Source organism: Drosophila ficusphila, unplaced genomic scaffold (assembly GCF_018152265.1).
Source record: "Drosophila ficusphila isolate 14025-0441.05 unplaced genomic scaffold, ASM1815226v1 contig_791, whole genome shotgun sequence".
In the NCBI taxonomy this organism is placed as follows: domain Eukaryota; kingdom Metazoa; phylum Arthropoda; class Insecta; order Diptera; family Drosophilidae; genus Drosophila; species Drosophila ficusphila.
Genome location: NW_025064737.1, coordinates 4,360,559 through 4,375,813, shown reverse-complemented (window position 1 = coordinate 4,375,813; position 15,255 = coordinate 4,360,559). Strand labels below are relative to the sequence as shown.

Sequence of the window (15,255 nt, the reverse complement as noted above, 5' to 3'; positions counted from 1 at the left end):
CAGTGTAGTTTATAGATTGCACAGGTTGGTGCCTAGGTGCAACCTGCGGCACAAACGACGACGACAGAGGAGACACAATGCCACTTGCCGTTGGTTGGCTTCCTGCTCAGAAAGTCCAAACATTGTCATGGACTGACTCCGTCTCCGTCTCCGTCTCCGATTCTCCGACTGACTGCCTTTCCCAAAGACACTTTGCGGTTTTTAGCTGCGCGTAAAGACGGAAAGTGTTTTTTCTTGCTCCTCGCCTTCTTCCTACCAAAAGCGCCTTCTGCAAAAACATGTCAGGGCGACACTTTGACCAAGTTGCAGGTTTCTTCTTTTTTATTTTTTCTTTTATAGACAACAACTTGCAGCTCGACAGAGTCGACAGGGGCAATAACAACAAACACAACGGCGACCGCAACGGCAACAGAAACAGCAACAGCAACAACTCAATGCCAAAAGTGCAATGAAGAGTAAAGTCAGGGTTAGTGAGGTACAGGTACTCAGGTACAGACAGACTTTGCATAGTTGTCAATGTGCCTGTGCTTGTTGTTGTGCAGGTCTTCGGTTGGGAAGCTCGACAAAAAGTTCAAGCCAAGTCGGGCTAAAAGAGTTGGCCAAACATAAATAACCACAAATTGGAGGTGTGGAAGCCCCGCAATGAAGAAGTCAAACTTATAGTTTGCTTGGAAAATAGTTGGGACACTTTATAGCCTTGTTCCACTGACACAATCGCTTGCCAAAAACATATCTCAAAATGTTTGCTAATTTAATATTTCGGTTTCTATCCAAGTACTTTCATTATTTATCACTTTGTACTCTAGCGACCTTAGAAATCACAAAGGTTAGCTACTTTGCTGTATGTATAAATTGATTACCTCAGAAAGTAATAATGTATGTGATTTGTAGGTCTCGAAAAGTTTTAAATATTCCAACAGATTTGTTTTGAAAGGCGATTGAATCACCTCTGACTCATTTTTGCTCAATATTTGCAGATGAGACTCGACTTCCAAATTGAAATTAATCTTTGCTAAGCTGCTCACTTTGTTACTTATGAAAAAGGCAGACCGCAAGGCGTCTAAAGTAGACATAATTTATGCACACTTGAATGAGGTAACTTACGATTAGTAACATGAACTCATACAATTTTTAAATATTTGTAAGGCAGAACTGTATTCAACAGAGTAAAAGCGCTGCAATTAAATCTCTAAATAAATGTCTTTAAATGCACGTTTTAGCTGCTGTCAATCTATGAACCCTTTCATTAAGGCGAGAACATATTTGCATATCTAATAAATAAAATCAAAGAGACAGGGGAGAAATGTGTGTCACAAGCCGAACCCAAGATTCTTTGGCCAGAACGCGTGGCGTGACTATTAGGCAATATAAATACACATTCGGATACTCGTATAGATCACCCATCATTACCCACACGCAACGCATCTAAAACTGTAAATGTTACTTGCTTAAAGACCCAGCAAGCCACCAGCAAGAAATAAACAAAAATAATTACAAACAAACAAAACGGTTGCCGGCTGCCAACAGTGATGGCCAGTGGAAAAGCGGGTCAAAAAGCAGTTGCAAATGTTAAAGTGATTAGCACAAAGTTTTCAGAGCCGCGGGGCGAGGGCTTAGCGGGCCAATTAGCCAAACAAACCGAGGCTCCGAGCTGCCAAAAAAGCTGAGCATCATCAATGCGAACAGATGAGCTCTTGAATGCTATATGGCTATATGGCCAGATGGATGCTTTCTAGGCTAATAGCCCACGAAAGCCCTGGGCCCAAAGGTACCAAGTTCTGCTGAAAAGGTTTATGCAAATCACCATCACCCGGGCCATCTTCTTCCGCGCCGTCCGATGATTTGACAAATTCCGATTGGACCCAATAAAATAGTAATAGAAAAAATTACAACTTATTCCCCCGGTAGCTGACCATGACAATGCGATGCTATCGAAATGGGAAAAACGGCAGAGAAAAGACCTGGCCGGCTGAATAAAAAAAAGGCATCACGAATGGAGCGGAAATTCCATGGAAAAGCTGAAAACTAAATCTTTTGATTCAGCCCAACCCCTTCCCGGCTAAATCAAGTCTAATCGAATGAGCCAAATCTATTGTTGCCAGCAAAAAAACAAGCAGCAAAATGTTTCTTTTTTTGGTATTCCAGTATTCGGAGGCAGCCTTTAATGGTTAAGCAGTTTCAGTTTCCTGTAAAAAATTTGTACAAGAGAAATATTTTGTTGTTAGGCAAAAATAGATCTGGCCGACTCTCATCGAGCAGCCATGGCCAATGCCAAAAGGAATGTAAAGTGAGAGGGGCTGAAACCGTAGCTGGACATGAACCTGAATCGGAGCTCCAAACTCCAAACTCTAAACAGTAAACTCCAAACAGCAAACTCCAAACAGCAAACTCCAAACTCCAAACTGCAAACTCCAACTCCAAGTCGAACCCGAATCCGAACCGTTAAAAGCGTAACAACAAGTGCTGGCCACAATTTATTGGCCAAGCGTGTTGAAAAGCCAAAGCACAAGCCACGGTTTCAGTCGCAGACGAGACGACAACATCGTCAATGAGCCCCGTACCAGCCAACCCCTCCTCCCTGTCTTACTCCTTATCCAATGGCCAATGAATGGAATTTCGCTGCATCGCCGCTGAACTTTGTTAACCTCTCCAGCTAGCCAGGAAGCCAATTGCCCATTTCGACGAAATACCCTGACTTCTAGAAGATCGGTTCAAGTGGGGATTGGTAAAATGAGAACATACAATATTTAAAATATATATTGGGAAAATATATATTTGATTGTTGTTTATGTTAAATGAGGTGCAATAATGAACTTTAATTATTCATTAATTTTTTATTTGCAGCTTATATTCAGGAATCTTCATTCTTTGTAAGTTTTGATCAACTTAAAATTAGTTTAATGGGAATATAATTAATTTAAATACTCCGAAAGTTTCGATTTCGGTAAAGAAAAAGTGACATTGTCTTATTTAAATGGTCTTCAAAACTTATTAGAATCTAAGCAATTTCAAAACGCATTTAAGAGTATCCAGATTCCACTTGATAAAGTTCTATCTGCAGATAGCATTTTTTGCCTTACTTGGTATCAACATTAACATTTATCAACTGCTACAGTTTTTCGCCAGCCGCTCCCTTCGCCGCTTCCCCTTCTGCTCCCCAAACTTTTTACTTGGGCGCAAACTTGTGCTAATGATAATGATGATAGTGGACAGGGAGCGGGGAGGGCCGAGGGATGCTCTCTCCTGGAAGTTGTTTACCAAGTTGCCAAATGGCCAATTCGCTTAGCTAATTCATATTGGCAGGCCGTTTGTCTTTATCGCCGCCTGCCATCGCAGACGGAAATTTATTGATAGGCAGTGAAAGGCTTGGGAAAACTAAACTGGAGTTGAGCCAAAGTGGGCCCAAGCCTGCAATTGAAGCATTATAATTCACTTCATTAATAATTTATTCTGACCCACATTCCCCACAAAATCTAGCCAGGCAGATCAAACCGCAGAATTAACGTTAAATGAGCATTTTCTCAGGAATGTTTTGATTTCTTTTTGAAGAGTACCCTTTTTGCTTGAGAGACTTGCAATGTATTTAAATTGTAGAAATCTTTAATTTATATAACTGAATAATAAAAGCAAGGATGAATTTTTACTGTGGATTTTTAAATGTTTAATTAAAGATTTTTTATAAATAATTTCAATGCCCAAATCTTGTTCTACTCTTATTTTCTTAGGAAGTATTGGAGTGTCGATTCTTTCTTTCTTTCCGTGGTTTTTGCAATAATTAAAGCTCATCTTCGGAAACCGTTTTGTGACTAATTTAACCAATAATGAAGCGTGCTCTGTGGTGATTAGAAGTTAGCCAAAAAAAGAACCCTGAAACAAAAAAAGATCAGTAAAAGCTGCTGAGGGAAGGCGGCCGATGGAAAGCGGGCCACAAATTTAACGCTCATTACGCGCACGGCTTGACGTGACCGTCGGCGGTGACGCGAGATTCGTGGGCAGCAGTTTCGGTTTTTCGGTGTTTCGGTTTTGGGAACCCCCCAAGCTGCCTCACCTGCCCCAAAACGAGGGAAATTGAGATCCATTTTATGAGTGGAAACCCAACAATGTTTTGGCTATTAGTTAGAATGTTTCTAATATACCCGCCAGCATGTGTGTGTAAGTGACTTTATGTGTGCGTGTGTGTTTCTGCTGCGGGGGAGCTGAGCTCAACAGCTCAACAGCTCAACGGATTGGGGCTACTGTTGCACACGAAGCTGCTATCGAGGGAACTTTGCCACTTCACTCCTCAGAACGATCTGTCTGCGGTTCAGTGGAGCTCTTGGCTTTTTCCGTTCCTCTGTTTTTTGGGGGTCCCTAATGAGGCCCGGCTATTGAGTTATGATCGTACAATTTGCCAGAGATACTTAAGATACTTTACTCGGCGGACCACCCGGGCTAAGACTTTTGCCACTCATCGGGCCGCCCAACTGTAAATCTCTGTAGGGAATGCGGCGGAGGAGGGCTCTTTGCAGCGTTCTTGTCAAGGCGGCGGATTGGAAAATTATTGGGCCAGAGGTGGGGGCCATTTGGCTTTTCCTGGGGATCCAAGAGCTCTTTTGTTCTCATTAAGGTATAGGTTCAAATCGGAGGCTGTACTCGGGCTTTATTATTGTAGAGAACTTTGTGGGTGTTCTTATCCCAGGTATCTTTCTACTATACATATAAAATTGAAATCATTTTAAGAATAAGCTGATATATTTTGATATCTATTGCAATTTTACAAAGACGTCTTTAATAAATTCTATTTTATATAAATTTATAGAATTATTATTAATGTTTGTTGCTATTAAAAACTTTTGAGCTCATGATAATTTTAGTTTGAAATTCCAGTTTTAATCTATTTCAAACATAATAATATAGTATCATCTCTGGGGCAAAATCTATGGAAAACCTTGGTTTTTCTAACTAACTATAATATTTTTAGTGGCAGTCCCCACTCCATATGCTCACACACTGCTGACACACTTTACATTGATTTACCTTCGCCGAGAGCCTAGAGAAATGCCTTCGAGAGGTTTCCACGAAAACGGACTGGGCCTCGTTTGGGCCACGTTCACTTTGGCCCGAAGCGTGCCACTTGCCGGAGGCACACGGCCCGCACGAATTTTGGCGACCGTAACAGTTGCAACCTGCAACCGAAGCGAACGGGAACGCCCCATTGTCCATCGATTGTTGTTGAAAATAAGAAGAAATCTATGACTTCAAAATAAACTGACTCACGCGCTTTTGTGCCTATGCTTTTGGCCAAGCCACCTGTTATCCTACACAGAGAAAAAAGATCTTAAATAGAGATCACTACCTCCTTCGATTTACTTTTCCAACAATCTTTTTCTCAGCATAGTCAAATAATATAGAAAAAACTAATACCACAAATACCAAGTCTTATAAGAAATATTTTTGTGTGCAGTCAGCAGCAATATCAGCTAACAGCAACACTTGCAACCGAATATATGTGTCACACATCGAGTGCCGTTGCCTCGGGATTTTTCATTCACCTCTCAAATTGCCCAACGCACCAAATGTGGAGCAAGCGACACAAAAACGAATTTAGTGGCTCCGCCTAATCTTTTCTGGCCACGGATCTGTCCGTCGGGTCTATAACTATATATGCATACCCGTATATATAAATGTCTGTGGGGTCTTTATGCAAAATGTCCGACACCAGAGCTGCACTTGTCTTCATGTGTGAGCCAATAGGCATAAATTTGGCTGAGTTGAAGGGGAAGGAGAGGTGACGATTTGAGGTGCGCTGATCATGAGTTACGAATGGAAACTGTGGTATTTAGTTTATTAAGTACCGTTTAAAAAAAGGGTATAAAAAATAAAACTGTTTACAATGCAAAAATGTGTCTTCTAATTGCAACACATTTGTATTACTATTACTAAATTGTATGGGTTGTTAAGAAGATGAAAAAAGTTGGGACTTATGACAGATAAATATACAATTATATTAAGAATATAAAAGATAATTAAATTTGTATAATTTTTTAATTTCTGGTCATTCGACCTAAAGCTTTCTTTTCCAATTTTTCCCTTAAGATGTCAACTCTGTCCCACTGTATTTGGTCAGCCGAAGTTGCGTGTGTTGTTGTTGACTTTGTGTTGCGTGTTGCAAAATCTTTTGGGCAAATGAGTCAGTCGGCAGTCGGTTTTGTTTGCTTTGCTGTTTCTCCCCGACTGCCATTACCGATGGCTCCCCAGGCTCCCCCTTTACTCCGCGAATGGGAGCCTTCTTTTGCATAAGTGGCGCATGCGCAATATTGACAGCTAATTGTACACAGATGGCATCAAATTTGCTCATGCAAGCGGATCTCTCTCCTCCTCACCTTCTATTTTCGTCTTTCCCGGGGAAAACTCACACGCACAGAGGAATTCGAAATTAGAATTGCCCGGCAGGAGAAGGAGATGGAGATGGAGATGAATGCAAGCGTAACAAGATTTCCATGTTGGTGGAAGACTTTTATCCATTTTCCCCGCCCCGCACCGCACCGCACTGCTCTCTTTGCGGCACAACGCCCACTGTCGGCTTGGTCAAATCAAGCAGCCAGTTTTTCCGCAGCTTCAGTTTTGTTTTTTTGACACTCTATATTGGGGTACTGCTGTTAGTTCAAGGCTTAGATGGCTTATCGTTCTTTCAGTATTATAATTTGAAATCTAAATATCTGAGTTTTACATTAAATTAATGACGTTTAATAAGTCTTAATTCTCAAAATATTTTATTTTATGTAATTTATGCTGTTTTGTAAACAAGGCTCGAATGAACTAGGCTCAATTAACAATTGAAATTTATGGGTTTCAAATTCTTGGTAGTAGAGAATTGTTCAACGTTGTTTAGAGAGTTTTTATGTTTAAATAGCCTTAGAAAGGATCTCTTCTTGAAAGCAAAGAATATTAATAAAAATATTAGTGTGCTTTGTGTGTTGTAGGGCATTAAATGTTCTGCTTGTAGAAGATGACTAGTTGCCTAGTTTTTTTCAGTTGCTAATTTTGCGCTTGAGTAAATTGCTCTGATCGCTTCCTTTCGCACCACTCCCCCCGTTGGCTGCCCCTCTATAGCCTCCCCCCTCGCCGCACCCCTGCTGCCTACTCCCCTGCTGATTAGATTTTGTGAAAGGCGCTGCCGCTCTGCTTTTGCTGCCACTGCACCAAATTTGCCAAAAAGGGAGCGCACCACATGCTGGGCGGCGGGGAGGTGGAAAATCCGATCCGATCCGTGGGAGAGTGGAAATGCATGATGGGATGGTATGGAATGGGATGGTTTCGAGTGGAATGGAATGGAATGGGATGGGATGCTACGGTGGCAGTGGGACCCCCCAGGGAGGGGTTTTGCCATACATACGTGTGCGTTCTCCGTGGCAAGCCGTGAAGCCCCCGCTTTTCCCCACCCCAATTTCCAACCCCCGTGGGCCGACGGACTTTTCCTTGGCATGCTAACGGTAAGCGTGACGCATTTTTTTCGTCTCGTTTGCTCTGGTTGCCTGTTTTTCCGTTGGCTAACATGTCGCATCATTAACCCATGCCGGCCGTTATTATTCCGCTGGCTTATTTAGCCCGAATTGCGCACACAAAACTTATGCAAGCACTGCAGCCACTAGAGCCACTAAAACGAAAATCGTTTACATTTCGAATCGAAATTGGCTGCAACGGTCAGTGCCCCATTGTTACGATTTTCGCTATACTTTTATTTTGGGCCTCACTCAGCTTTACGGCCACCAGGGCGTTGGTCCGGCCCGATCTGTCCAATTATTTGCATTAGTTTAACTTAGTTGTGTAGTTGGCCCAACTTACGTAACCCAAACCAGCGTGCAGGGAAATTTCAAAAGCTTACCTGCAAAGAGAAGAAAAGTGAGATCAAATTTAGTCTGAGTTGGGAAGCTGGGAACAGGCCGATTAAGTTATTTGGTCCAAAAAGTTACTCAACTCTTTATGCCTTTAAGTGCGTAACTAAATCTATTTTTAGGGTAATAACACTTAGATATGCATTAAAATATACATGCATATCAGATGTGTATGTAGCATCTATTAGTTTTCTAAGTAATATGGATACAAACCTAGTGAGTACATGTTTAGAGTTTTATTTAATAGGTTTTCTTCTATACATTCGATTGTTAATTAAATTTACTCTAAAACCTATAATAAATAAAAAGATTTTTATCTTTTATCCTTATTCAATATTTTACAAGTGTTTTTGTGTTTTTCAAGAAGAGGTTTCCCCTTCCCAACCCGCAAATAATAATGTGTTAACCTCCGTTACGTTCACCGATGCCCCAAAGCTCAAAGACTCACCGTCACCGTTGGCCACGCCTCCACCGCCCACATCCCAATGATCCCAGTGATCTAATCCACCCACCCCGTCCCCCTTAACACCCAACTTCCCGAAAAACAATCCAAGCCACCCAGCACGCCCCATTTTCATGCCTCGAACATTGTGACAGTTATGATCGGCGAAAAACATGTGAGCAATGGGTTGGGGAGTGGGAGGGGGATCCGTCTGGTGATGGGGCGATGGAAGGGGGCGTGGAAGGTCAGGCGGTCAGCGCATAAACTGACGAACTTTACGAGTGTGTGAGGAGTTCGCCACGGCGACAGGCATAAATTTTCGGTGGTCCCGCTCCCAGAGAGATAAGTAACGCCCACGAGGAGATCTCTCTCACCTCGACCGCCCAATTTTCCACCTCCCACCCGAACGAATCCTGCTGTTCTGGCAGTGAATTTTCCGTGCTAAATTGTTAATAAACAAGCGCCTAACAAGCAACAGTTAGGAAAACTGCGAACAACAGTTTACAATTAGACTTTCAACTATTGCCGCCATCTCCGCCAAAAGATCGTCGGCAATCTCCCGCCGATTCCCCACTGTTTCCCATGTGTGTGTGTCTGAGTGTGATTGTGTGTGTGTGGTGTGTGCGTGGGGGGGCGTGCTGGCTGACGGTTGGCTCGGCTTGCAGTACACCCCCCAATGCCACCCCCGCCCACTCGAACTCCCACTCTGCCCCGCTGGCCCCCTTTTCACCCAAAGAGCTTGGCCATGGCCAACTGACAAGTGGGCGTGGGCAACGCTTCCGCTTCCCCGAAACTGCAACCAAAAGTATTACCAGCATAACAGCAACAATAGCTGCATACACAGCCAGGTCTGGAGCATTAATTGCGAGTCAAACGATCCGAAGTCAGAGCAAAGTTAACAGTTAAAGGCAGGAGCAGAGTCAGCGGCTGGGGAGCGCGGTTCTCAGGCGCTTCAGCTGGAGATTCACTCAGATAAACATCTGCCGCCGTTGGTGGTGGTCACGTGTGGAGAGCATTAGAAATGCCAAGAGATGCTCACTTTTCAAGTATAAGAAATAAAATTGTATTGTAATACCTCTACGATCCGGAGTACAATAACATGGCAAAGAAATATCATTTCACAACTTATACCAAGATATATCGTTCTTTTTATTTTGTAATAAGCTTGGTTACATTGAACAAACAAAAGAAATAGAAGAAAATGATTTTCCAAGAACAGCAAAAGTTATTGAATGATAACTTAAATTATATAAGTCAAACCAAATGGATGAAATATTTTTCAGCCATGATATGGCTAAATACTTTGTTTAATACGGTTAGGAAACTCTCGAGAATCTTGAATATATGCATAGTTAAGGCCGTGTCACGAATTCATCTCCAGCACACCGGCAGTGGCTGCCAGCAGTGTGTCAAACCCAAAGCAGAGGCAAATGTGGAATTAGAATGTGTGTTTGGAATGCTCGACTCCCCTGCTCCGCTGCTCCCCTGCTTCCCTGCTCGCTGCAACTTACACGCTACAATTTTCATGTTCCATACTGCCTGCCGGTGTCCCAGCTCCGGCTCCAACTTCCACTGGAGCTCCAACTGCCGACTCCCAACTCCCAACTCCCGTCTCCATACGAAGTTCCAGTCGCAGTCGCAGTTGCAGTCCAAGTCCCAATCCCAGACTACGACTTGGACGGCAGCAGGAGTTGGAAGTCGGGAGTTGGAAGTTGGGCTCTGGCCAGAGCCAAGCCTGACTGGGCTCTGTTGGTTCTGCTGGCAATTGTACAATAATTATAGACTTTGAATTGTGTTTAACACGCAACGTCGACGTTTTGCCAGCCAGCGTTCAACGTGCAGCATTCGGCATTCAGCGGATGCCGGCCAACAGCCAACAGCCAACAGCAAACCGCCAACCGCCAACCGCCAACCGGCAATGCGCTTTCACGTTCTCAACCGAACTCTGGCCAACTGGATTCGATTCCTTGGCTTGGGCCGCGATTGCATTGGGAATTTATTTGCGGCAGAGGTCAAATATTTGATTATCGCGAACACTCGCAGCGCCAAAAACCAACCGAACGTAGCGAGTGTGAAAAATTTGATGGGAAATTATGGTGCAACAATTGTGGCAATGCCTTCCAAAGTCGTTTAATGGCAATTTATTAGCGCAAAGTAAAAGGTTTTCTTTCGGTACTCTCTTCTTTGCGCTCCGACATTTGGGCAAGTCGGCAAATTATTGCCACTTGGCAGCAGCAGGAGCAGCATGAGCAGCATTCGAGGCTGTCGGAGCAGTCAAAGCATCGATCCAGCCGGGGATCGAAGTCAATTTGCCTGGGATGGGTGACTGTCATTGGCCAAAACGGAGCAGCAACGAATGCTGGAGACCCTGTTAACAACTTCGTTGTATTTCTTAGACTACTAGATAAATTAAAAGTACATCTTTTCAAATACTTCTGGAGTTTTAAATAAAAATATTTACTGAAGAAAGAGATAAAATTAAGAGAATTGAATTGAATCATAGAAAAAAATCAACTCTTAACAATTTTTGTTTTTTCTTTTTAAATTTATTTTTAACAAATCCATTTTAGAAGGAAATCCAAAAATATATAGTTTTTTTTTGTAAACTAATCAGTGTTCTACATCAGCTGGTGAGAATATGGAAAGTCAAGGGAAACTCTTTCCCTCTGCCTGTCAATAAAATAAATAATAATGCTGCATAAATATTCCTAGCACTTTGGGAATGGGATTTTTGTTGTGCGGACAGGCTAGGGAGAAAAAGGGAGAGCGGTGGTAAATTCGGGATAATAATGTTATTCCATGACTTTGCCCAGAATGAAAGGGTGCAACTGATGGTGCCACAAAAACAAAACAAAGCCAGGAAAAAATGGTGAAAAAGGGGAAATAAATGAGGCACCGTTTGTTGATGCTACAGTCATTGCAGCAGCCATTTCTTGTAGTTGTTGGAGTTGTTGTTGTTGCACCGTTTTGGCACTATTAACCTACTCCGGGAAATAACACCACGAACGATGAGGAGAGGATGACGCCGATGCTGATGCAGATGTTGGATGCCGAGTGCCGAATGCCAAATGCTGAATGTTGAATGCTGTATGCTGAATGCTGACAATGGCCATGAGTTGTCTTGGGTGAGGAAAGGAAAGGAGACAGTCACAAATCAGTCGGCACATAACTGTAAATGTCCCCTAATAATATAAATTAAACGCTGGCTCAGCGGCTAATTGCAAGAGATACCCGAAAAAACCGTAAAAATTCCTACTACTCCCCAATGATTTATGACCGCCACACTTGGCACGCAATTAAAATTGTCAACCTAGCGAAGTGGAGGCAGCACTTTGATTCCATTTCATTCCACTTTACTTTATTTCTCCGGCCCCATCTTGTCTATAGAGGATGGGCCCCAAACTTGGGGAGAGGTGCTAAACGAGCTGACCTTCACAGATCTGGTTCCAGCCCAGCCAACTAAACCCAACTCGTTTTCGTCCGCAATAGTAAATGGATTTCTTTTGCATATGAAAGGCAACGTTTTGTGTGATTTTTTTACCTCTGTTTTATTTGTTTATCTCGGCGACGTTCCCTCGATTCTTTTCATCTTACAGCATTCGAGCAACAAAACACGCAAAACTAAACATTCTACAATCAATTCTGATTGTTTCATCTTTTTGTTCGAGAGGTGTTTCCTCATTGTGAATGTCATAATATTCAAAGATTTTTGGTGGGGTAAGTTGACCTGCTGGCTTTCAAAGACTTTTTTCAAGGTTATGGGGAGGCAATAATTTCTGTAAACCATGAATGGAGTTCGTTTTCGCTTTTATTTATGAGGTATTCAAGTCACACTTTGAATGGCTGAGTTGACAATGTGTCAAACGAAGCTGAAATTATTGTCATTTTCATAATCCATAAATCATAATAAGTGTATGGTATTTAAGACTCATCTTTGTCTGTTTTAGAGTTTAGATATTTTTTGTTTATTTATGAGAAATATTAAGAAATATTTTTAAAATCTAACAAACCAATTAAATCTTTTAATATTTTTAAAATAACTTCAACTGATTTTTTTTATAAATGACAACTAACCTCAACTAACAACTAACCTCTCATCCATCTCTGCCCCCGAAATATTTCTGGGTAACCTTCGTCACCTCCAATTGTCGCCCTACCCAAAATAATAAACACTAAAATACCAAGTAATAAACGGAGGGAAAAACAGCTCGCAGTGTTTGGCTAACGGCATATTACGCCAACTTCGTGGCTCTGGCATACGCATACACAATTGCACTCAGTCGGTTAGTCATTCCACTCCAGTCACACATATTTACTTATGATTATTATTACAACAACAGCCGGATTTCATAAGCGGCAAGAGAGCAAACGAAAATAATATAAAATAAAACTGACTTCGTATGGGCAATAAAAATCGCGCGCAAAACGAAAGACTTAGGCAACGAACTTGCAGCAGGGGCTGCGGCGAGTTTAACAGTTAAACGCAATTTAACAGCGGCCAGAGACAAAAATCAACACAACAAGCAGCCAGCAGCCCAGGAAAAAAAGAGCGACAAAAAGCCAACAAAAATATGTGCAAAAGTTAACAACCATTTGTTCTCACAACATTTTTACGCCAATTCACAAAATAAAAAAAAAGGAGAAAAACGCTAAAAAAGAAACCAAAAAACGAGCCCCAACAACTGGAGGCAGGAAAATGAGTTAGAAGCTGCGACGACTTCCCATTCATGAGCTGCTGGCGCTCGAGGAGCGGATTGCAATGGCATGGACCGCTGCGGAGTGGAGTGGCGTGGAGCGATCCAAACGATTCGAGTCATCCAAACGAGCCGAAGGTGGGGGAGGGGGCGGGGCTGCTGCAGCCCACACACAGAAATGGCAATAGCAAATCCACGAGGCTGGGCCAAAAGCCCCACAGCCAGGCTCTTTGGCGAATGGCAACCGCAACCAACAACAAAGTAAATGAAATAAAATTGAATTGTGTGTTTGACTGTGCAGCACTTGCAGTTGTTTTTGTTGCTGCTTGTTGTTGCTGCTTGTTGTTGTTATTGTTTGTGTTGTTGTTATTGTGTACTGGCTTCACGACGTTGCCGCCGCTGACGTTTGAGGCCAAGTTTAAGGTCTTCCTGTTGCCAGTTGGCAGTTCGCAGTTTTGCAGTTGTTGCTGTTGTCTTAACTGTTTTCACTCGATCCGCCAGCCGGTGAGTGAGTGAGTGTGTGTGTTTATGTGTGTTTGTGTGTGTGTGTGCGATAGTGTGCTGCATGTGGGCTGGCTCACTCAGCTTCCTGCTGCAACAAGTGGCTACCTTTTGGCATACCCTAACCCAGAAAAGGAGATGCCCACGAATCTGGAATCGCAGATTTATCGAAAGAAAGCCGCTTGACAAATACGTCTTAACTACTGGCAATGGTCAATTGAAATGTTTAATTTAGTTTCAAAAAAGTTTAAGCAACAACGGTGTTTTATAAGTTATTATATTAACCGCGAATAGCGTTATATTCTACTCAAATGTTTCCTTCCGCTTAAAAAAATTCAGATAAACTGAATGATTGGGCTTCTTGCTAATTCAGTGCCTTTTTTTTATCAAACCACAAATAAGTTCTAATACTTATAATTAACAGTAGCTTCTTAAACTTTCAAAAATATAAAAACCTTTGAAAAATCTCTAAAATACTCAAGAACTTAAAGTCTCATAACTTAAATCTTTGACATATTCTTATAAACTCTTAAAACTATCTCCCTAAATATGTTTGGAACCCCGAAGGTAGATTACAAGAGTATTTAATCAGCGGTTGCCTCCAATCCCATGAGCCAGCCCCATTCTTGTTATCTATTGTTGTTAGTACCGCGATCTGCTATCGCCGAAAAAGGCGGAGAGGGGGAGGGGAAGGTGGCGGCAACTCCCGATTCCAGTTCACTCCGACGTTCTGCTGCACATTTCCTGCAGCGATCGCTTACTCGTGGAATGGCCCCCACCCACTGTCAACCCCCCTCGCACTGCAGCCACTGTCGCTGGATCCCCCGCAATGCGGATGCCGCCCATGTGTAGCAGATTTAGTCAAATGTGCTTAACGGTTAAAATGGGTTTGGTTTTTCGGTTAGCCTGGCTATCTGCTCTGGGCGCTTCTTTCCTCCTGTTGATTTCTTTTGTTGTTTGAAAAATATTGTTATTATTTATTTTTATTTGGGCTTTGTGTTTTTTCTTCTTGTTTTTTTTTTTCGTTTTGGGTTGTGTGTTTGGCTACAGCAAAGGGGAGTTGACCCAGGGCCCGGGCAGATTGGAGCTGCAATTTTTCTCTGCTTTGTTGGTGTTGTAGGTGGCGTATGCTTAATATTATTATAACTGCCGGGGCAGCGGCTATGTTCTAGCAGGGATCGCGGATCGCGGATTGCGGAACGCGGAACGCTTCACGTTTGCGGTCAGGGACCAACCCAAAACCAAGTCGATCGACCAGGCCCAAAAACGGAATAAGGTGGGGGAAACTAAAAAAAAACAAAACCTGACCAATTGTTAGTCGGTTAGTTAGTGAAATGTGGGTGGGTGTGGACCACTGGCCAGGAAAAGAAAAGAAAATAATACGAAGGAGACAAGACCCTGGCGGGGCGTTCACTTTAATTAATTTTTCAATTTGGGTCACGGGGTAATCTTCTGCAGCTCAATTGACATTTCCCCCTTGACTTTCCCCTCAGCTTACATAATTTAATTAAGAAATCATCCGAAATTATGTATGAACTGAAGTGAACAGTTTTTAATTACGGCGCGAGGGAAAAGCGAAAATCTTAATTAAAGTTCGGGTCGCGCTACTGCACAAATTTGAAACGCTCCTCAATGTCCGTAAAATATATATGTTGAAGCCAAGTCGACGAGATTTTTAACAGCTTTTTTCCTCAAGCTTGTCCCGTCACAGTTCGTTAAACTGCAACTTAAGATAGTTTTAGTA

At 42.5% G+C, this 15,255-nt stretch overlaps 1 protein-coding gene across 2 annotated transcripts in view; it reads right to left on the bottom strand.

Annotated features, from left to right (window-relative positions):
* Positions 1-15,255, bottom strand: part of LOC108098577 — a 51,164-nt gene that overhangs the window by 10,808 nt on the left and 25,101 nt on the right. The window contains exon 2 of one of the 2 annotated variants that reach the window (XM_017201614.2): positions 3,140-7,864. The exons of the other annotated variant lie outside the window; for it this stretch is intronic. Within the exon in view, the coding sequence (XP_017057103.1) occupies positions 7,861-7,864 (4 nt within the window). The 3' untranslated portion in view covers positions 3,140-7,860. Of the gene's footprint in view, positions 1-3,139; positions 7,865-15,255 lie in introns of those variants that run through there. 2 annotated transcript variants of the gene reach the window in all.